The sequence below is a fragment of the Procambarus clarkii genome, chromosome 93 (assembly GCF_040958095.1).
Source record: "Procambarus clarkii isolate CNS0578487 chromosome 93, FALCON_Pclarkii_2.0, whole genome shotgun sequence".
In the NCBI taxonomy this organism is placed as follows: domain Eukaryota; kingdom Metazoa; phylum Arthropoda; class Malacostraca; order Decapoda; family Cambaridae; genus Procambarus; species Procambarus clarkii.
The window spans coordinates 455,001-479,494 of NC_091242.1; the positions used below are offsets into that span (position 1 = coordinate 455,001).

At 42.1% G+C, this 24,494-nt stretch overlaps 2 protein-coding genes across 6 annotated transcripts in view; one reads left to right on the forward strand and one right to left on the reverse strand.

Moving 5' to 3' along the window:
* Positions 1 to 8,579, forward strand: part of LOC138359786 (golgin subfamily A member 6-like protein 7) — a 17,745-nt gene extending 9,166 nt beyond the window's left edge. Inside the window, exons 2-3 of the mRNA XM_069319488.1 lie at positions 936 to 996; positions 8,239 to 8,579. Coding sequence (XP_069175589.1) covers positions 936 to 996; positions 8,239 to 8,579 — 402 coding nt within the window. The remainder of the gene's footprint in view (positions 1 to 935; positions 997 to 8,238) is intronic.
* The window catches only part of p120ctn (adherens junction protein p120), a 153,597-nt gene that overhangs the window by 118,849 nt on the left and 10,254 nt on the right, over positions 1 to 24,494 (reverse strand). The window lies entirely within an intron of this gene.

The window sequence follows — 24,494 nt, forward strand, 5'->3', positions numbered from 1 at the left end:
AGGTAGAGTAAGGTGACTGGTAATGCCCGCCGACGGTAGACAGTGTTGGCGGTGGTCCCCGGGCGGGGTCCAAGTGGCGTGGGGTGAATACAGGAGAGCTCACACACACACTCTCCAGGGGAGGCCACTAAGGAGAGCGGCGGAGAGGCACTGTGGGGGAAAAAAAAGACGGAGGCGGGGAAGAAAATATTGTGCTAACCTATCAGTGACTAAGGGAGAGTTCTAGTGCTTTGTGCCCCGCCTCCTGGCCGTTTATGCCTGTGGCGTTCAATTACCATAACATAACCGTTTTTATTATATTTTTTCCTAAGTTGTGGATAGACTTAGTTTCAAAGACCTCTTCTTTCAATCCATTCCACTTGCCGACCACTCGTACAGGGAACGATATCTTCCTTACATTTATACGATTCAACTGATTGTCCAGCTTCCGCTGGAAATGGGTGTTTCCTTTGACCACATACCCCCTCTGGATCTTTTATGTAGTGATTATATCCCCTTTGTTTCTCCTCATGTAAGGTTCTAATGGCGAGTTCTCAATCTGTTCTCACAGATGAGTTCTCTTAATTCTGGTACTAATCAAGTTGTAAACATCTTAACGTTCCCAAGTAAATTATTTGCACTTCACATGGTGTGGGTTCCGTGTTGGTGCTGCATACTCGAGTAATGGTCTCATATATGTAATGTGTGTGGACTTTAAAGCCTCAGTGATAAGATTATTCAATGTTCTTATATTTGCTAACTTTACACATGCTGATGATGCTGTCCTGTTCACACGAGCTTCTGGCATTAGTATTGGGATTATGTCTACTCCCAGGTCTTTTTCTGCTAGTAATTTGTAATAAATTATTAATGGTAATTGCCTTACCTTTTTTATATAGCTAAATACAGGTTTCACTTTCCCATTTTCATTACTTTACACTTGTATTGAATTCCAGGAGTTTGTGCAAGTGAATCCCCGAGGAAAACAGCAGAGAATGCCGGACTTAAGCGAGAGATGTAAAGGAGGAAATGTATATATTTCTCTCTCAGAATGTTCGGTAATATGTTTATTGTTTGTGATGTGTGTCTATGTATGTATTAACACGATGTACTGAACGGGGCGAGAATAGCTTCAGCTACCTCATCCCTTTATGTGTATTTTACATCAATAAACTTATTTCAATTTCAATTTCGGCGAGAGATGAGTGTAATATGTAAGAGTGAGAAGCCACACGAAGCGAGTTTAATAAAGAGTAGGAAGAGGGAACCATGAATGGTGAGGGACGTAGAGGGGAAGGATACGTTGCCTTCCCTTCCCTCCCTCCCACCAAGTGCCATTTACGCTCGGACGTTAATAATTCTCGAGGGCGATGATGGGCAAAGGTAAATAAATATGAAAGTGACCGTGCGTGTGTCTCATGAATGCACGCACGCGAACTAAGGGAGAAGCCAGCGATAATCGTCCAAAATATTCAGAGGAATAATGAAAACAATTACACCAGATAGGCTTACAGGCAGCTAAGAGGTGGGGCTCAAAGAGCGCGATGTCGCTCCTAGGACATAACTCCATCCACTTGGGGTGGACGGTAGAGCGACGGTCTGCTTCATGCAGGTCAGCGTTCAATCCCCGACCGTCCAAGTGGTTGGGCACCATTCCTTCCCCCGTCCCATCCCAAATCCTTATCCTGACCCCTTCCCAGTGCTAATGGCAACTGGGAATGTCGTAATGGCTTGGCGCTTTCCCCCCTGATAGTTCCCTCCTAGGACATAAAAAGTAGGCCCAGACGCACGCACTTGTACTGCCATACTATTAGTAGGTTACCATACTACTAGTGTAAAGGAGGAAATATATATATTTATCTCAGAATATTCGGTAATATGTTTATTTTTTGTGATGTGTGTCTATGTATGTATTAACACGATGTACTGAACGGGGTGAGAATAGCTTGAGCTACCTCATCCCTTTGTGTGTATTTTACCTCAATAAACTTATTTCAATTTCAATTGTACTGCCACGGGCCTGCCCTAGGGGATGACCCCTGGGGAACACGTACCCGACACCAAGACAAAAGACAGGAAAAACATGAGTACAACATGCAAAATAATTAGAATAGACAGGGCAGACAATGACAGACTATATGGCGTCAGTGATACATGAACAGGATGACATAAATGGAAATGAAGTGCACGAATGAGCCACAGAGACATTAGATAATATCTTGTCAGTATTATCAAGCTAATGGACTTGCTAATGGTCCAGGACGGACCGAAACGTCGTCGTCTCATCTTCTGGTATGGGGTTTGGTCATTTCATTAGTGAACAAGAGGAATTCACGATGCAGGCAGACCACACAGCTTCTAATGTACACGACAGGACTAATATGGTTAAGAGACGGGACCAAAGGGCTGAAGCTCAACCCCGGTGAGTCAAGACAAATAAGTGACAGTCAGGCATACACAACACGCATATCTATTCTTGCTGAAAACATTAGCCAAATAGTTTAATATAAATTAATGTTGTATCCATATAACAGGAGTGCAAATACGAACAGCTTGTGTCGACGAGTCTTCTGACAGAAAATAATGTCACTATAAACTACTATATTTTATTACACAATTTTGGATTGGTGAAGTGCTGGGATATATGCATATGAATATATATATATGTATATGCATATATATATGTATATGCATATATATATATGTCGTACCTAGTAGCCAGAACGCACTTCTCAGCCTACTATGCAAGGCCCGATTTGCCTAATAAGCCAAGTTTTCATGAATTAATGTTTTTTCGACTACCTAATCTACCTAACCTAACTTTTTCGGCTCCCTAACCTAACCTAACCTATAAAGATAGGTTAGGTTAGGTAGGGTTGGTTAGGTTCGGTCATATATCTACGTTAATTTTAACTCCAATAACAAAAAATTGACCTCATACATAATGAAATGGGTGGCTTTATCATTTCATAAGAAAAAAATTTGAGAAAATATATTAATTCAGGAAAACTTGCCTTATTAGGCAAATCGGGCCTTGCATAGTAGGCTGAGAAGTGCGTTCTGGCTACTAGGTACGACATATATATATATATATATATATATATATATATATATATATATATATATATATATATATATATATATATATATATATATGCGTGCGCGCGCCCGCACACGCGCACACACACACGCGCGCACACACACACACACACACACACACACACACACACACACACACACACACACACACACACACACACACACACACACACACACACAGATGCCGAAGAAATATAAGAAAATTCACCTTCGCAAATAGAGTGGTAGACGGTTGGAACAAGTTAAGTGAGAAGGTGGTGGAGGCCAAGACCGTCAGTAGTTTCAAAGCGTTATATGACAAAGAGTGCTGGGAAGACGGGACACCACGAGCGTAGCTCTCATCCTGTAACTACACTTAGGTAATTACACACACACACACACACACACACACACACACACACACACACACATACGGGGCCTCGTAGCCTGGTGGATAGCGCGCAGGACTCGTAATTCTGTGGCGCGGGTTCGATTCCCGCACGAGGCAGAAACAAATGGGCAAAGTTTCTTTCACCCTAAGTGCCCCTGTTACCTAGCAGTAAATAGGTACCTGGGAGTTAGTCAGCTGTCACGGGCTGCTTCCTGGGGTGTGTGTGTGTGGTGTGGAGAGGAAAAAAAAAAAAAAAAAAAAAAAAAAAAAAAAAAAAAAAAAAAAAAGTAGTTAGTGAACAGTTGATTGACAGTTGAGAGGCGGGCCGAAAGAGCAAAGCTCAACCCCCGTAAAAACACAACTAGTAAAAACACACACACACACACACACACACACACACACACACACACACACACACACACACACACACACACACACACACACACACACACACACACACAGGGAAATGGGGCAGGAGTCATTGCTGTAAACAACCGATGCTCGAAAGGCGGGATCCAAGAGTCAATGCTCGATCCTGCAGACACAACTAGGTGAGCACACACACGCACGCACGCGCGCGTTCACCTAGTTGTGCCTGCGGGGGTTGAGCTTCGGCTCTTTGGTGTTGCCTCTAAACTGTCATTCAACTGGTGTACATATTCCAGTTGTACTAACTAGGTTAGTACAACTAGGCTAGTACACACACCTATTAGTACTTGACTCTCAGCTTTGTTATACCTATCACATTATAATTTAATTATTTTGACGAATTAATTCGTAGTCGAATTTGTGGCTGGAGGTGGCTCCCACAGCCTCAGCGCCTCCCCCGTGTTTACCACCTGTACACGGTGTGAGTATTTCCTTACATTTCTTTTCATATGAGTTTCCAGCTTCCACTTTGTTGGCGGCTAGTTTATTGTGCACCCCATACTCATCCTGTGAGCGGTAGCGCAAAAGCATTACAGAGGGCAAAAAAGGTCTTTATCAGACCTCATCTTAGATTATTACATAAACAATTTCTTCTATCCTTCACACCTTATAGTTACAATGTCAGCTAGTTAGAGAAAGTGCTATTACAAGAGCTACATATTTACAGTAAGTCATCATACATTAATGGTAGGTCTTATAGCTTCCACTTGTATACTCTTATCCTATTTTTTCCTCATTTAATGAAGCTGTCCTTGTCCACTTTTGTTTATTCTCACTAATTAACTTGTCCCCCTATGTCTTTTGTCCTAGACGATTGTGAAATCTAGTTTCTTTAACCTATCCTCATAGCTTAACCTTCTTAACTCTGGCACCAATCTCGTTTCAAACCCTTGTACTTTTTTAAATCCACACCCTACAATACACAATGTGTGGATTCCAGGCTGGTGCTGCATATTTCCGTACTTGTCTAATAAAGATTGTGATGATTGCTTTAACGTCGTGATTTGAGTTTTGGATCTCACTCAGTAGCTTATGTTAACAAATACAACAAATTATTGAACCACACTCATGCGCTGGGTCCCTGAACGAAGACATTAGATGTTTAGAGGGCAGGTGGATGGCAAGAAAAGACAGATGAATGGATTGTTAAGACAGAATAGGGCAGGTAGATAGTGTGGCACGACCCTGTTGGGTACAAAAGATGGATTTCGTGACAACACATTAGATGGATTAAGGACAGACCTGGTCAGAGACCGAACGGCGGAGACAACTGAAGGTGTCCTGTTTAGGATCTTGAGATTATCTTGAGATGATTTCGGGGCTTTTTAGTGTCCCCGCGGCCCGGTCCTCGACCAGGCCTCCACCCCCAGGAAGCAGCCCGTGACAGCTGACTAACACCCAAGTACCTATTTACTGCTAGGTAACAGGGGAGCAGGATAGTCTGGCACAGTAAATGTGGTTAATATAGGAAAGGGGGGGGGATGGGGGGTGATGGGGTGGGGAGGCTCACGAGAGGTAGCTAGGTGAGGGGGGTGGGGGAGGGGGGGGGAGGCAGCAGGTTGGCAGAAACACCACCAGACGGACCCCTCCCCCTCCTGCTTACTCCTCAATCAATAAGTCCACCACCACCACCGCTCCTTCCTCTGTCCTTACTTCCAGCCTTGCTTAACATTATCAACTCCGGCGCTACTCCCTCACCCTAAGATACGATCCCCCTAAACTTACCAAGCAACTGTTATTCTATCCCTAAACATACGTCTATCCACCGCGAGACAATCTAACCATTCATTCATTCATGCGCCTACCCCACACCTCTCCACACCCAACTGGTAACATGTGCAAGCATCCTTGAAGTGGCCCAGTGAGGCGAATCACTTATCCCAGTCCCCTTCTATTTTCACTGTGTTAATTACCTATTGACTCCTGGTTTAGCGACACTGAGAATTAACATTGGCGTGAGTTTAGGCTATCTAATACTAATCAACCCCTCCCTGCTCCGTTGTTTACGACCCCCACCACGTGCGTGACATTATAGTACGATGAAAGAACGGTAACTGCTCCCCCCTCCTCTTCCCCTCTCCCACCCTTGCTCACCCCCCCCCCCTTTACAAACACGAGCCACACCTATCCACCATTCTCCATACATCCACCAACCAATCCCCCAACCCCACACCCTAGCCAACTCTCCTAATACAACCACCATTTAGTACTAGCGCGCCACAATACGACCCAGCCAGCACTAGCACACCACACTAGGTAGGTACAGATAATTACTTTCACTCCTGCTGGCAGGCTTTGAGCAGGCTCATGCCTAATATTATGCTTTGCCTACTCGTTCTCCATGTAACACGACCCGACAAACTGTTAACAACCAGGTTCCCAATTACTGCAGAGTGAACATGGGCGAAAAATTAACGATTGCCGCCCATGATCGGGGCTCGAACCTAAATTAAATCGCTTGCGAGACGCAAGGCGAGTACGTTATCACTACGACACCAGGGATTTTTAGTGGTCCCAATAATTTAGATATTTTATTATGTAGATTTTGGTAGTAAATTATTACTGTATCTTCACTTCCTCCTGGTCAGCAACTTTTCTAACTCTGTATAGAGCAGATAATGTGAAGCAATATTCTATCTAACAGGAACAGTCCTGGTTTTGGTCAGTAGCAATGGATCATGCATAAGGGAAGACTTACATTAAGGCTTGAGGTATCTGAGTACTAGGTTTATTACACATTACACTACATACAAAAAATGGGGTATGACGACACATCAAGAAAAGCATCGAGTCCCACAGAATTACGTACATATGACATACATTATAAACAAATCCACAAGGGCCGTGATGAGGATTCGAACCTGCGTCCGGGAACATACATTATAATCGTAACTTTTTTCCTGAAGACCACCATCTTAAGTTGGCTCGACGGGGATAGAAAACCCGCGACTTGTCAAAGATTCCTGAGGATTTTTGAAGAATTTTAAACTGAAGTAATGTCTTGGTATTTACAGCTTTGGCAGATTCTATGGGTCCTACATGAATTGAAATTGAATTTAAATAAGTTTATCGAAGTATAAATACACACACAAGGATGAAGGAGCTCAAGCTATTCTCAACCCGTTAAGACCTTGCCCCGAGTGAGGACCCAACTGGGTCCTACATTGTGGCATGTTAATTTAAGCTTGAAGCTGGTGCCCCTTGTATACATTACATTTAGTGATCAGGATGAATATCTTCCGCCGTATTCAGTATTATAAAGGTCTTTGTCAGTTCAGCCGTCATATCTGGATTGTAGACTTAGTCCTGTGGCTCTCAACCGTTTCTGGTATAGTTGATTCAGTTCGAGGGTGACTTGTCACCATGTTGAACTTTACCCAAAGCAGATATGTCGTCTTGAAATTAAGATCGTCAGGCTTGGATACAGTAATCCAGATGAGAGCACACTTGTAGTTGCATAGCCACGTCTTCTAGGAAAGCAACAAGGAATATTTATCTACCGGCTTGCGCACAAGGAATGAATTTTCACAAACATAAATCAAGATGGTTTCTTCATCAGTAACGACAGCGAGTCGAGTTGCTACTTGGGACGCAACTTTCATCCTATCGTGGCTGAGTGGGTTAAGGCAGGTGTCTGAAAATCACCAGAATGCCGGTTTAAGTCACCACACTGTTCAAAATTATTTTCTCACGTAGTGTAGTTAATTTAGCGGTAAGTGGATACGGTCACCGATGCGACAAGGAAGAGTGGCGGAAAGCATGGGTGACTGGAGGCAGTCGAGCAAATGGTAGGCAGGCAAGGAACTTGGCACTCATTCAGCACAGTAAAGCAACTATTGCCATTAGTGAGACAGGATGGTGGCTAGCTGATGAATGACTGATTAAGCCACCCAAAAGGTGGCACGGGCATGAATAGCCCGTAAGTGGTGGCCCTTTTGAGCCATTACCAGTATCAATAGATAACTGGAGATCTGTGGAGGTGCGACTGCACCCTGCGTGACGGCAGATGTCTCCCGTGGTGGCTAGCTGACGACAAAGGCTTTATATACGGAGATTATCTGGAGATTATTATAAGGAGATTATCTGGACAGGTTAGATTAGAGTCTTTGGATAAATTTCCAATTTTTAGAATGCCATTTGTGCTGTTGTATTCAAAACGTGATTTTTTTCTGGTACCACATTAGATTTGTGTATGATTGACCAAACAGTTCCTATAAATATTAACATTATGGGAGGATGGGCTGGAGGAAACAAGTATTGACCACCGAGCACGGGTGGTCAACAATTAAACTGCAATAAAAACTCGTGGAAGCCTCCTAGATCTGCAACTAAATCAAAGTTAAAAGACAAAATTCGAACAGGTCAACCTGCAGCAGCAGCAGCAGCACAGCAGCCAGAGTCACCGGCAGGAGAGCCAGGCAGTGTTACAGTGTCCGCCGTCGGGGGCCAACAGGTGGGTCGCGAGCACCGCTGCCCTCCTCAAATATACACACTGCACTACCAGAGGCAATCATCCAGCAACGCTCCGCAACGCCCTCAAATACCGCCAGTAGTGGACAACCTGGAGCAACAGGCAGCTTTATTCATTCACACATTTCTTTCTCCCATTCACAAATTACCAACGCTCTCAAAATACCAATCCTTGTACGCTATCACCTTCAGCTCCTCCAATAAACAGAACGTGGACCCAATGTGCCGATAAAGGTAACAGAGCGCCGACATCGATAATCGAGCGCATCTATAGACAAAACAGGACATGATGATAGAGAAAAGGCGCACACCTGCCCTCGCCTCAAGGAGAGCTCATTTCCGTTTCCTCGTGCAATGTCTTATGTAAAAAATGTCTAACCCAAGCTCCAGCCCCCCCCACCCACCCCTCCATATCACAAAGCTCCCCCTACGTCTCCATCTCTTCTTCCTCACTCTCCCTGACGATACATCAACGTGGTGGCGCTCTCTCCGCCCATAAACCTTCACAACCCCGCTGCCACCCGCCTCGCCTACCCACACCTGCAACCCGTCTGTATTATTCACTAGCTCGCACGCACCGCGCCGACACGCACCAACACACCTGTATGCGCGTGCATGTGCACATACACACAAATGCAAGCACACAAGGGCGAGAGGAGCAAGAGAAAAGGAAGAGGGGGAAGGGAAGGAGGGAGGAGAGGAACTGGGGAAGGGAGGGAGGAGAGAGAGAGGGAGAGAGGAGAAGGGGGGAGGGAGGAGAGGAAGAGGGGGAGGGAGGAGAGGAAGGGGGGGAGGGAGGAGAGGAAGGGGGGGAGGGAGGAGAGGAAGGGGGGGGGAGGGAGGAGAGGAAGGGGGGGGGGAGGGAGGAAGAGATGGGGACGAGGGGGGGGGGAGAAATATAATTAAGGAGAGTGAAAGAAAAGCAGAGAAAGATAAAGAAAAAAAAAAGAGGAAAAGTATAAAACGAGAGACCAAAGAGGGAAGCAGCAGTTTTTTTTATTATTATTATTATTATTATTTTCTACCACAGACGTGGCCACACATTTACAATGCTAACCAGCATATATACATTTTCTTCTGTCCTCCATGGACAGGGTTAGAGAAGTGTTAAACATATAGTTCAGTAAACAGCAGCAAGAGTAGATAACGGGTGACGTTTTGCTCTACATTCAAGTTATCTACTCCAGAGAAAAACAAAAAATTACAACCCCTGTACAACCCTAAAGTTCTATCGGCGATTTACAGATATAAAAATAAAAGTTTTAATACCCAGTCTGACCTTCCTCCGGCAGTTGCAGACGGGGGAGACTCTGGAATAAAACTATGCCGTAGATGAAAACTTACACTTTTAAAGGAGAGGAGGCATACTCTGGCCAATCATTACTCCTGCTGACTCTTAGCCACTACTACTGCCCTCCGTTGTTCTTGTTTTAGATTCAGCTGCTCGAAACATAAGTTCCGAGTAGCACGGGCTATGGTGAACCCGTAGTGAACTTACCTGATACAGGAGCGGGGCTGTAACTGTGTGCACTCCGTGTAGAGTTCTGTTAAAATTACTGTTACCACCTCACACTGGACTAGGTTTCCACGTATTACGTATTCCACGTAGGTTATGAGCAAAGATATAACGTTCTAAGAAGAATTTCCACTTAGAGTATTTTTTCCTCTGAGGATGTGCGCGTGTTGTCAAATACTGTACCTTTCCTCACTTTTCGCCTCCCGTTTATCCAGCCTTATATCTGGGCAAGTCGTTGACTTTGCAGGCGATGAGTCACAATAACGTGGCTGAAGTATGTTGACCAGACCACACACTAGAAGGTGAAGGGACGACGACGTTTCGGTCCGTCCTGGACCATTCTCAAGTCGTTGACTTTCATCATATAAGCAGAACGTGTTTTAAATCTTGGTTAACAGGAAAAACGAGTTTATTTTTACAGATCCAGCTAAGGCGTTCAAACCCCAAAAATATCATGAGTCGAATTTACAAATACCAAAAAATTTAAATTGTAACAGTACGCAGATCAGGCTTGAATAGACAAGCAATGTATTCATCCCTTGCAAGTGACGTCACGAGGCCAAATGACACTGCATTCGAATTATTTTTACAGGAACCAATGAATTATAAGCTGCATCAGGTGGGTTTTTACCGACGAGAATGGTAATTGACGCATCACAATCATCAAATTCCGTAAACTATGTCATTTCCACACTATATTATGGTCTGACGCCTAGGGATGCGTTTCGCAAGGCACTCCTTACATTTAATAATACGGTTAGCACCAACCGATTTTCATTTTTAACATTTATGTAAGACAGTCCACCGCTAACACACAGTTCCGATATTAGCTGGAATCAGACTTATTTTTAACACAAAGTTCATACGTGAGTTCACTTTAACAAAATTGAATGGCGAAACAAAAATACTGTCTGCTTAACATCGTGTCACTAACCTTAATAACTATAGAAACTGGTGAAAACAGAGACGAGTGGCGCTTTCAATCCCTCCAGTGGTATATCTTCACTTGCTGAGTTGTTTGAAGTGTTGACTAATTAAATGAGAAGACGAACTTACCAGCCCAGGTCAGGTTTCCTAGGCATCAGACGCCTGAATGAGGCTAATTAAACTTTAATTTGTCCACCCGACTGACAAAGTGACGCAATTGCACTCGCTACCCTGGTAGGGCGCGGATAAAATTTTCTAACGTGTTAACACCTGTTTTATGGTCAGGGTTTTTTTCTGATCGTAAGTATCCTCGAGTATCTTAAGAACACTAAACTGATTTGACTTAACATATTGAAAAATTCCCGACAAAATGCCAACGGAACTTGGCCCAGACCATACAGCAACCAAACTTGATAATCATCGACACATGAAGATAGCAGGAGGGAAGACAATACTTAGGCTAAAACCTACGTTTAAAGGATAACCCTTTCTACTTACTAGTGTCAATCGTGCTCATCATACCCCTCACATCTTTCCTGCAGCTTCTTCCTTCACCTCTTCTGCTCCTGCAGATCTCCTTTTCCTCCTCCACTTATCAATATATACTACTATTTTACATGGTCTTCCATCATTCTATGTGAGGCATGCTTGCACAGGTAGGCCTATAGGGATAGTTTCCAAGGTGGAAAGTCATCTATTTTGAGTTTGTAAATTACTTTCAATATTTTCAATACTTACTTTCAATACTTTCAATATATTCGTAGTCCTAAGGTTCCGGGTTCGATCTCCGGTGGAGGCGAAAACAAATGGGCAGAGTTTCTTTCACCCTCATGCCCCTGTTACCTAGCAGTAAATAGGTACCTGGAAATTAGACAGCTGCTACGGGCTGCTTCCTGGGGGTGTGTAACAAAAAGGAGGCCTGGTCGAGGACCGGGAAGCGGGGATCCCGAAATCATCTCAGGATAACCTAAAGATAACCTCTCCTTTCCCCAGCTGAGGGTTCCTCGCGAGCCCTGCATCATGTTGTCATGATGACTGCCAGCTTGCACATTCATCATCGCCGCCATTGCAACATGAATAAAAAACACATTACAGCCACAACACCTCATAAACATGACCTAATACAATGTTATATCTCGTCCAGTACAGACCTCAACGTTTATTTGCGGCTTTTGTGTTAAGAGTAGTTTCAAGTGTAAAGTTTCCTCGGATTATTCTGGATTGGGCAAAGTTGCTTGCCCAACTTTTCTTCTGAAAGTGAACCAAACCAAACTGGTTTTTCCTTTGAAGCTTGAACCGAGAAACTTGTGGAATATTTCCACGAAAATTTAATTTAGGCGCGTAATTTGTATGTCACAAAATAAATATTTACGTAAAAAATTAAAATTTCACGATTATTAACAATGTTAATTAATAAATAACTAGAAAATAATAAAATACAAAATAGGTATCCCCTCATAGTGTTCAAGAGAGAACTGGATAAGCACCTCCAAAGGATACCTGATCAACCAGGCTGTGACTCGTACGTCAGACTGCGAGCAGCCGCGTCCAACAGCCTGGTTGATCAGTCCAGCAACCAGGAGGCCTGGTCGACGACCGGGCCGCGGGGACGCTAAGCCCCGGAAGCACCTCAAGGTATCCCCCACCACGGGGAGGTCAGTAGGAACACGACCGCCGTAGAAAAAGACACGATCGAAGGGCAACACAATACAGCCGTCTCTGAAAGCACATGACCGTCACTCGATCAACACGGAGAGCGCTAGGCCGACCAATCTCAGAGTTGGTACTGTACCTAGACTCCTAAAGTGACCGAGTAGATAATATGTTTCAGAGTACAGTACTCGCCCCAATGCTTTTTCTCATCCCTTAGCCTATTTGACCGACAATTTGTTTAAGATCCTCATTATACGACAAACAAACCTTGAGTACCATCCATTAAAAAATACAGCAAACCTCCAAGTTTGGTAAAAAAAATAAGTAAACAAATAAGTAAAAAAATAAGTGTCATAAAATGCCAACGTTCAATATCCGTTCCAATATAGACATTTTTTTTGGAGGTCCCAATTAAAATCATTACAGAATACAGACGAAAACCACGCAGAACCATCTTGAGATGATTTCGGGGCTTTAGTGTCCCCGCGGCCCGGTCCTCGACCAGGCCTCCACCCCCAGGAAGCAGCCCGTGACAGCTGACTAACACCCAGGTACCTATTTTACTGCTAGGTAACAGGGGCATAGGGTGAAAGAAACTCTGCCCATTGTTTCTCGCCGGCGCCCAGGATCGAACCCGGGACCTCACGATCACAAGTCCAGTGTGCTGTCCGCTCGGCCGACCGGCTCCCTTAGACCATAGAGCAGAAAGAATATACAAGGTGACCAGGAATTACAGTTTCATTCGAGCTTCGGGAATAAATATCCATGTAATATATAATATTCGCAGTCAACGTGGGGTCTCACCCAGGATAAAAATATTGGAGGACGATGTTTGAGGTTTCGACGATTGTTGAAGTTTCTGGTAATAAAATTTAAAACTTCATCTGCCGCTTAACTGCACCATGAAGTCTTCCTGGTGGTCCGGAGATTCGTGAGAGTTCGTTCTTATTCCCAACCTTCCTCTCATTAAACTTGCTGATAGTCACACCAACATCTAGGTTAGTGACGCATTATTAACTTAAGGTGCTCTTCAGATCTACTCGTTACCTGGATTTTACCTAGAGAGGATTCTGAGAGTTGTTCTACTCCTCAAGCCCGACCTTGGGCCAGGCTTGACTTGAGAGAGCTTGGTCTAACAGGCTGTTGCTTGCAGCTGCCCGAAGCGTCACATATCCACTATAGCCTGGTTCGTCTGGCACTTAATGTGCAGAAAACTGCCCAGCTTTTTCTTTCAGACCTCCACACTCAGTCCTTGATAAAATATTTTAAATTTTCGCATTATCTACCTTTTTTACACGCTGTAACAGTAACAGATGCTCTTCTGATCATCTACGAACAATAACTTACCGTGTCGGTAAACTAGGTCATGAAGACCAAAGAACTGGATCACCTGTCATCTCTCCAACACGTACACCACCTCCATCCACCTTCCCCCCCTTACCAGACCCTTTAATCACAAACCGGAAACGAAACAAATGAGACCGCTCTCAGTATCTCGCCAGATTCTTTAGTTTCGCCTCTGGCATTTCCCGCTATCCTTCCTTATTTCCACCCGAGTCATCATACTGACATTATTCTCATTCTCTTCCATCTCAATTGTCTTCTTCATTGTTTCTCTTTTGCATTTACACCCCCTCCCCCTCTCTCCCACCACCCTCCCCCAAGCCCCCATCTGCGCAACTCCCTCTTAGAGCCTTAATATCCGAGCGTGCTGGCCACTTTAAAATGGTTTTAATAATCCTGCGTCTTCGCTTCCTCGTCGTATTTTACAATTTCACTAAAATAAGGTGGTGGTGATTGTCTCGGGTGGTATCAACTGCAGCGCCAGAACAGGCGGAGGCAACCGTTTAGAGCAGTGGTTCCGAACCTTTTATTTCTCCAACTCCTTTTCCGACCAAGTTCTCAACTCTGGACGCTCTCACCAGAGTAGATCGCGCTAGCAAAACTGACAATAAGAACATAAGAACAAAGGCAGTGTTCAGTGAAGGACCTGGTGACTCTAGTGGGAGCCCTGAGGACAGAGTTGGACTCTCTGCGGGAGGAGGTGCGTCAGCTTAAAAAACAACGAGAAGTAACGAAGGAGGAGACCAGCAGTAAAGGGACCTCGTCTTGGAGAGTTGCGAAAGACAGGGGCCTTAAGAAGACTTTGATAAAGCCGCCTTCAAACGCCATAGCAACTTCAAATTCATTTGACGTTTTGGAGGACGAGTGCTGTGGAGAGACTGTGGATCGCGCAAAAGGGAAAGCAACGAAGAGAAAGGAAGCGCAGGCCCCTCAGAAAGTAAAGGAAGTACCTAAGCAAACATTAGTTGTGGGAGATTCCCAGATAAGGTATTTGGATAGAACGTTTTGTGCTAGAGATAGGGGGAACAGGTTAAGGGTTTGCTATCCCGGAGCTGGCATTGGTGATATTATAAACAACATGAATGATATTATGGCTGGTAATGGGAACAATCCCATTATTTGCATTAGCGTGGGAGGAAATGATGTTGGTCGAGTCAGGAGTGAGGAACTGATTCAGAGGTATAAAACAGCCATAGAGTTAGTTAGGAGCAAGGGAGGAATCCCGATCATATGTGGCATTCTTCCAAGAAAGGGAGTGGGAAATGAATGGATATCGAGGGCACTTGGTGTCAATTGCCGGCTGGAAAGATATTGCAAATCAAATGCAATATCTTTCATAGACAACTGGGAACACTTCTATGGAAGAAATGAAATGTATGCTCGTGATGGGGTGCATCTATCGAGAGCTGGGGTTGTTGCTGTTGCGAACTCGCTAGAAGAAGTGGTTAGAGGTGTTTGTTTGGGTTTAAACTGTTAGTAGATAGAGGTATGGGAATTGATTTGGAGGAAGGAGGTAATAAAAGTATGTGTTTGTGGGAGAAAGGAATTGGCAAAACGATCAGGGAAAGAGAAGGTCCGCAAAATAACAATTCACTTAGGGTATATTACACTAACAGTAGAAGTCTAAGAAATAAAATTAACGAATTAAATGCTCTTGTCTGCACAGAAAAAATAGATATTATTGCACTTACCGAAACGTGGATGAATGTAGAAAATAGAGAACTATTAGCTGAATATCAAATATATGGATTTAAACTATTTCACACAGATAGATATATTAGACGAGGAGGTGGAGTAGCCATATATGTTAGGGACAATTTGAAATGTAGTCTCAAAGAGGGAATCAAAACAGAGCCACACACAGAAACTATTTGGATTGAATTAAACGAAAAAGCTAATAATATTATAATAGGAGTAATATATAGGCCACCAAATTTAGACAGAATGGAAGCAAAGCATCTATGGGATGAAATATCTAGAGCATCTAGATCTAACAGTATTTATGTCATGGGTGACTTTAATTTTAGGGGAATAAACTGGTTGAACAAAACAGGGAATAGTGAAGCAGAAGATTTTCTAGAATTAATTGACGATTGCTTTCTTACGCAACACATTAAGGAACCAACACGGGAAAATAATATTTTAGATTTAGTGTTAACTAACAGGGAAACGCAAATTAATGACATCGAAATAGGCAGTGAGCTAGGGAGCAGTGATCACAAAGAAATCAGATTTAGCATAGAATGGAATAGACCAGTAGGAGAAAATTCTGTTAAAGTGCCAGATTTTCGAAAAGCTGATTTTAATAGCCTAAGAAATTTTTTGGGTCAAATTGATTGGAAAGGCTTGGGTATGGGGTGTGGGCCGGTCTTGGAGCGAGACATGAACCCAGCGATAGGTGACTTAAATGGGGATTTCGATGTGGATTCAATATATAACTTATTTAAGAATATTCTAAACAAAGCACAGGAACGTAGTATACCATACAAATTGAATAGATCGTATACTAATGACCCAAAGTGGATAACAAAGAATTTGAAGAACCTTATAGGTAAAAAGAGAGCTTGGTACAAAAGGATTAAAAATGGGGAGGTCACTTTAGAACAGGAATTCGTACAACTGGTTAGAAATGTTAAAAAAGAGATAAGGAAAGCAAAAAGAAACTATGAAGTTCGCATAGCAGGGCAAGCAAAGACAAATCCTAAAGGGTTTTTTCAGTTATATCGTACTAAGACTAGGGAAAGGATAGGTCCATTAAAAACTGAGACAGGTCAAATAACAGATAGTGATGAAGAGATGAGTAGTATTTTTAATAAATATTTTGTATCTGTATTTACTAAAGAGGAACTTAACAATATGCCTTCAGCCGAACAAGTCTATGTGGGTGGGGACGAGGACAGGTTGACGAGTTTAGCAGTTACCAGGGAGGATGTTCTTAAACAAATAGTAAAACTCAAACCAAACAAATCCCCAGGGCCGGATGAAGTGTTTGCTAGGGTGCTTAAAGAATGCAAAGAGGAGCTTTGTGACCCACTGTCAACCATATTTAATAAATCAATAGAGTCAGGCAGAGTGCCAGAGTTTTGGAAAGTTGCTAATGTGATACCAGTTTTTAAGAAAGGAGATAGATCACTTGCGTCTAACTATCGACCAATTAGCCTAACGTCTATTGTGGGAAAGTTACTCGAATCTATAATAGCAAATAAAATTCGTCTTCATCTTGAAAAACATAAATTAATAATTGAGTCGCAACATGGTTTTATAAATGGCCGTTCATGTTTAACAAATTTGTTATCTTTTTATTCTAGCATTGTTGAGGCAGTTGATAGTGGTAAGGATTGCGATGTTGTATACCTTGACTTTAGCAAAGCTTTTGATACAGTGCCACATGAAAGACTGATTAAAAAAATAGAGTCTCATGGTATTGGGGGTGCTATATTAAGCTGGATTAGGGCATGGCTATACCAAAGGAAACAGAGAGTTAGTATAAATGGAATCAAGTCAGAGTGGGAAAATGTTGTAAGTGGAGTGCCTCAAGGCTCTGTCCTGGGACCTCTGTTGTTTATAATATATATAAATGATTTAGATTCAGGTTTGAGTAGCAACATTTGCAAATTTGCCGATGACACGAAAATCGGTAGGGAAATTAATTCGGAGGAGGACTCACTATCACTTCAAGTTGATCTAGATAGGGTTTTGAAATGGTCAAAGGATTGGCAGATGCAGTTTAATGCTGATAAATGTAAAGTTCTGAGGTTAGGTAATGATGATAGAGTTACAAGATACGAGCTAGATGGTGTTTGAGTCGGTCAGGTGAATTCACAGTGAGAGGTTGTGTTAACCGGAGCTCCTGAGTGTTGTTATATTATCATTGCAATATGGAAGTTGTAGTTAAGGACCTGGTGACTCTAGTGGGAGCCCTGAGGACAGAGTTGGACTTTCTGCGGGAGGAGGTGCGTCAGCTGAAAGAACAACGAGAAGTAACGAAGGAGGAGACCAGCAGTAAAGGGACCTCGTCTTGGAGAGTTGTGAAAGACAGGGGCCTTAAGAAGACTTTGATAAAGCCGCCTTCAAACGCCATAGCAACTTCTAATTCATTTGACGTTTTGGAGGACGAATGCTGTGGAGAGACTGTGGATCGCGCAAAAGGGAAAGCAACGAAGAGAAAGGAAGCGCAGGCCCCTCAGAAAGTAAAGGAAGTACCTAAGCAAACATTAGTTGTGGGAGATTCCCAGATAAGGTATTTGGATAGAACGTTTTGTGCTAGAGATAGGGGGAACAGGTTAAGGGTTTGCTATCCCGGAGCTGGCATTGGTGATATTATAAACAACATGAATGATATTATGGCTGGGAATGGGAACAATCCCATTATTTGCATTAGCGTGGGAGGAAATGATGTTGGTCGAGTTAGGAGTGAGGAACTGATTCAGAGGTATAAAACAGCCATAGAGTTAGTTAGGAGCAAGGGAGGAATCCCGATCATATGTGGCATTCTTCCAAGAAAGGGAGTGGGAAATGAATGGATATCGAGGGCACTTGGTGTCAATTGCCGGCTGGAAAGATATTGCAAATCAAATGCAATATCTTTCATAGACAACTGGGAACACTTCTATGGAAGAAATGAAATGTATGCTCGTGATGGGGTGCATCTATCGAGAGCTGGGGTTGTTGCTGTTGCGAACTCGTTAGAAGAAGTGGTTAGAGGTGTTTGTTTGGGTTTAAACTGTTAGTAGATAGAGGTATGGGAATTGATTTCGAGGAAGGAGGTAATAAAAGTATGTGTTTGTGGGAGAAAGGAATTGGCAAAACGATCAGGGAAAGAGAGGGTCCGCAAAATAACAATTCACTTAGGGTATATTACACTAACAGTAGAAGTCTAAGAAATAAAATTAACGAATTAAATGCTCTTGTCTGCACAGAAAAAATAGATATTATTGCACTTACCGAAACGTGGATGAATGTAGAAAATAGAGAACTATTAGCTGAATATCAAATATATGGATTTAAACTATTTCACACAGATAGATATATTAGACGAGGAGGTGGAGTAGCCATATATGTTAGGGACAATTTGAAATGTAGTCTCAAAGAGGGAATCAAAACAGAGCCACACACAGAAACTATTTGGATTGAATTAAACGAAAAAGCTAATAATATTATAATAGGAGTAATATATAGGCCACCAAATTTAGACAGAATGGAAGCAAAGCATCTATGGGATGAAATATCTAGAGCATCTAGATCTAACAGTATTTATGTCATGGGTGACTTTAATTTTAGCGGAATAAACTGGTTGAACAAAACAGGGAATAGTGAAGCAGAAGATTTTCTAGAATTAATTGACGATTGCTTTCTTACGCAACACATTAAGGAACCAACACGGGAAAATAATATTTTAGATTTAGTGTTAACTAACAGGGAAACGCAAATTAATGACATCGAAATAGGGAGTGAGCTAGGGAGCAGTGATCACAAAGAAATCAGATTTAGCATAGAATGGAATAGACCAGTAGGAGAAAATTCTGTTAAAGTGCCAGATTTTCGAAAAGCTGATTTTAATAGCCTAAGAAATTTTTTGGGTCAAATTGATTGGAAAGTCTTGGGTATGGGGTGTGGGCCGGTCTTGGAGCGAGACATGAACCCAGCGATAGGTGACTTAAATGGGGATTTCGATGTGGATTCAATATATAACTTATTTAAGAATATTCTAAACAAAGCACAGGAACGTAGTATACCATACAAATTGAATAGATCGAATACTAATGACCCCAAGTGGATAACAAAGAATTTGAAGAACCTTATAGGTAAAAAGAGAGCTTGGTACAAAAGGATTAAAAATGGGGAGGTCACTTTAGAACAGGAATTCGTACAACTGGTTAGAAATGTTAAAAAAGAGATAAGGAAAGCAAAAAGAAACTATGAAGTTCGCATAGCAGGGCAAACAAAGACAAATCCTAAAGGGTTTTTTCAGTTATATCGTACTAAGACTAGGGAAAGGATAGGTCCATTAAAAACTGAGACAGGTCAAATAACAGATAGTGATGAAGAGATGAGTAGTATTTTTAATAAATATTTTGTATCTGTATTTACTAAAGAGGAACTTAACAATATGCCTTCAGCCGAACAAGTCTATGTGGGTGGGGACGAGGACAGGTTGACGAGTTTAGCAGTTACCAGGGAGGATGTTCTTAAACAAATAGTAAAACTCAAACCAAACAAATCCCCAGGGCCGGATGAAGTGTTTGCCAGGGTGCTTAAAGAATGCAAAGAGGAGCTTTGTGACCCACTGTCAACCATATTTAATAAATCAATAGAGTCAGGCAGAGTGCCAGAGTTTTGGAAAGTTGCTAATGTGATACCAGTTTTTAAGAAAGGAGATAGATCACTTGCGTCTAACTATCGACCAATTAGCCTAACGTCTATTGTGGGAAAGTTACTCGAATCTATAATAGCAAATAAAATTCGTCTTCATCTTGAAAAACATAAATTAATAATTGAGTCGCAACATGGTTTTATAAATGGCCGTTCATGTTTAACAAATTTGTTATCTTTTTATTCTAGCATTGTTGAGGCAGTTGATAGTGGTAAGGATTGCGATGTTGTATACCTTGACTTTAGCAAAGCTTTTGATACAGTGCCACATGAAAGACTGATTAAAAAGATAGAGTCTCATGGTATTGGGGGTGCTATATTAAGCTGGATTAGGGCATGGCTATACCAAAGGAAACAGAGAGTTAGTATAAATGGAATCAAGTCAGAGTGGGAAAATGTTGTAAGTGGAGTGCCTCAAGGCTCTGTCCTGGGACCTCTGTTGTTTATAATATATATAAATGATTTAGATTCAGGTTTGAGTAGCAACATTTGCAAATTTGCCGATGATACGAAAATCGGTAGGGAAATTAATTCGGAGGAGGACTCACTATCACTTCAAGTTGATCTAGATAGGGTTTTGAAATGGTCAAAGGATTGGCAGATGCAGTTTAATGCTGATAAATGTAAAGTTCTGAGGTTAGGTAATGATGATAGAGTTACAAGATACGAGCTAGATGGTGTTGTGATTGCGAAGTCGGATTGCGAAAGGGATCTGGGAGTTATGATTAGTAAGAATTTAAAACAAAAGGATCAATGCATAAATGTTCGTAATAAGGCAAATCGGACACTTGGATTTATTAATCGCAGCGTTAGTAACAAGACACCTGGTGTGGTTCTCAAGCTATATCTTGCTCTAGTTAGGCCCCATTTAGATTATGCAGTTCAGTTTTGGTCGCCATATTATAGAATGGATATAAATTCACTTGAACGTGTCCAGCGTAGGATGACTAAGTTAATTCCCCAAATTAGAAATCTTTCATATGAAGAAAGATTAACAAAGCTTAAGTTGCATTCACTGGAAAGGCGAAGAGTTAGGGGTGACATGATAGAGGTTTACAAGTGGATGAATGGACATAACCGGGGAGATATTAATAGGGTATTAAAAGTATCAACACAGGACAGAACACGAAACAATGGGTATAAATTGGATAAGTTTAGATTTAGGAGGGACTTGGGTAAATACTGGTTCAGTAACAGGGTTGTTGATTTGTGGAACCAATTGCCGCGTAACATTGTGGAGGTGGGGTCCCTCGATTGTTTCAAGCACGGGTTGGACAAGTATATGAGTGGGATTGGGTGGTTATAGAATAGGAGCTGCCTCGTATGGGCCAATAGGCCTTCTGCAGTTACCTTTGTTCTTATGTTCTTATGTTCTTATGTGTTGTGATTGCGAAGTCGGATTGCGAAAGGGATCTGGGAGTTATGATTAGTAAGAATTTAAAACAAAAGGATCAATGCATAAATGTTCGTAATAAGGCAAATCGGACACTTGGATTTATTAATCGCAGCGTTAGTAACAAGACACCTGGTGTGGTTCTCAAGCTATATCTTGCTCTAGTTAGGCCCCATTTAGATTATGCAGTTCAGTTTTGGTCGCCATATTATAGAATGGATATAAATTCACTTGAACGTGTCCAGCGTAGGATGACTAAGTTAATTCCCCAAATTAGAAATCTTTCATATGAAGAAAGATTAACAAAGCTTAAGTTGCATTCACTGGAAAGGCGAAGAGTTAGGGGTGACATGATAGAGGTTTACAAGTGGATGAATGGACATAACAGGGGGGATATTAATAGGGTATTAAAAGTATCAACACAGGACAGAACACGAAACAATGGATATAAATTGGATAAGTTTAGATTTAGGAAAGACTTGGGTAAATACTGGTTCAGTAACAGGGTTGTTGATTTGTGGAACCAATTGCCGCGTAACATTGTGGAGGTGGGGTCCCTCGATTGTTTCAAGCACGGGTTGGACAAGTATATGAGTGGGATTGGGTGGTTATAGAATAGGAGCTGCCTCGTATGGGCCAATAGGCCTTCTGCAGTTACCTTTGTTCTTATGTTCTTATGTTCTTAAGTTGCATTCACTGGAAAGGCGAAGAGTTAGGGGCGACATGATAGAGGTTTACAAGTGGGTGAATGGACATAACAAGGGGGATATTAATAGGGTATTAAAAGTATCAACACAGGACAGAACACGAAACAATGGGTATAAATTGGATAAGTTTAGATTTAGGAAAGACTTGGGTAAATACTGGTTCAGTAACAGGGTTGTAGATTTGTGGAACCAATTGCCGCGTAACGTGGTGGAGGTGGGGTCCCTCGATTGTTTCAAGCGCGGGTTGGACAAGTATATGAGTGGGATTGGGTGGTTATAGAATAGGAGCTGCCTCGTATGGGCCAATAGGCCTTCTGCAGTTACCTTTGTTCTTATGTTCTTATGTTCTTAAGGCAACAGCAGAAGGCCTATTGGCCCATACGAGGCAGCTCCTATCTATACTGCCACAATAGCCCATGCTGCGGCAAATACGTACATTATACGTACATTAATGTCAAGCTTTGCTTTGTAATTCTCAGTTAAAACTGCACGAAAATTATAATAGGAGATATTCAGTTTAACACTAACAAGGGGTTCTTATTTTAGAGAATACACTACAGTACATTTATAAGAATAATGGATCCCTTGAAATTCTTTCATGGACGTTTGCTTGAGAACTACTGGTATAAAGGAATGGGGAGAAAGTGATAAGAGGGAGGGAGAAAGGAAGAGGGAGGGAGAAAGGAAGAGGGAGGGAGAGAGAAAAGGCAGAAGGAGAATAGGTAAGGAGAAGAGAGATAAAAAAACAAATGACACTGAAGGAGAGTGGTGAATATTGTACTATACAAGCCATAATATAACTGTATATCCGATACTTTATAAGCCACATAGGCCTATATTGTTCTGTATAGGCCACAATATAGGCCTGTGGGTATTCCCGTGAAACCTTCCTAACCACTTGGGCTGGACGGTAGAGTGACAGTCTAGCTTCATGCAGTTCATCGTTCAACCCCCTCCACGGGAGACATCTCCCGTCACGCAGGGTGCAGTCGCACCTCCACAGATCTCCAGTATCATCTATTGATACTGGTAATGGCTCAAAAGGGCCACCACTTACGGGCTATTCATGCCCGTGCCACCTTTGGGTGGCTTAATCTTCATCAATCAATTAATCAACCCCCTACCGTCCAAGAGGTTGGGTACCATTCCTTTTCCCCGTCCCATTCCAAATCCTTATCCCTTCCAAGTGCTATAGTCATAATGACTTGGCGCTTTCTCCTGATGGTTCTCTTCCTTTGCCGTAAAACCTAAAATATAGGGCTCTTTTCATTCATACAAGCTATACAACAATGATCACAAAAACACTGATCCAAGTATGCAGAATAACCACATGTGAAAAATAGAGAATGCTTAACGCGTTTTCGGCTAATTCGCCTTCATCAGAGCAAAGTAGAATGAAGGAACGCCTTCATTCTACTTTGCTCTGATGAAGGCGAATTAGCCGAAAACACGCTAAGCATTCTCTATTTTTCACATGTAGTTATTCTGCATACAAGCTATAATTTAGGCCCTTTACTCTTAATATGTACAAAAGCACTCCAAATCTCTAATTCTAAGTGTTTTTGAACATCTCTACCATTTCTTTGCCCTGTTCAAAACATGTTTTAGAGTTTTCCTTGTATTACGCTAACAGGCTTGATCAGTAGGACAAATCCCATGAAGTCATCGATGCAGGAGAGCAAGAAATTGTGACGTCAGTGGGATAATACCATGTAGCCATCCAGACAGAGGAGCTGGAACACTTGACGTCAGCATCCCACCCACACACACACACACGCACTCCAATAACGCTAAAACCTCTCTCCTTTATACCAATCCCAGTATTGATATAGCCCAAAGCAATCTCCAGCAACAGTTATTCTCGTTATATCAGCAATGAACTTATCAAATCTACAAGATTTAAAACAACACATGCGATATAAAATGTTTCATATTTTTTGATAAAACAAGATTAATACAAAATAAGATTCAAATATATCTGCAACACTGCACCTTTTAAAGCTGACAGCAAGAGTAGATCTGCATCGTGTCGAGTACGGATATTACCATGCTAAATATAGACCAGCAGCTTTTATCCAACACTGTAGTTTCATTATTTGAAATTTGTAGTTTCATTATTTCAAATTTGTAGCTTCATTATTTGAAATTTGTAGTTCCATTATTTATCCAGCTCTGTAGTTTCATTATTCATTAATTCATCCACGTGATGAAAGACTGTAGTGCAGTGAAACATGT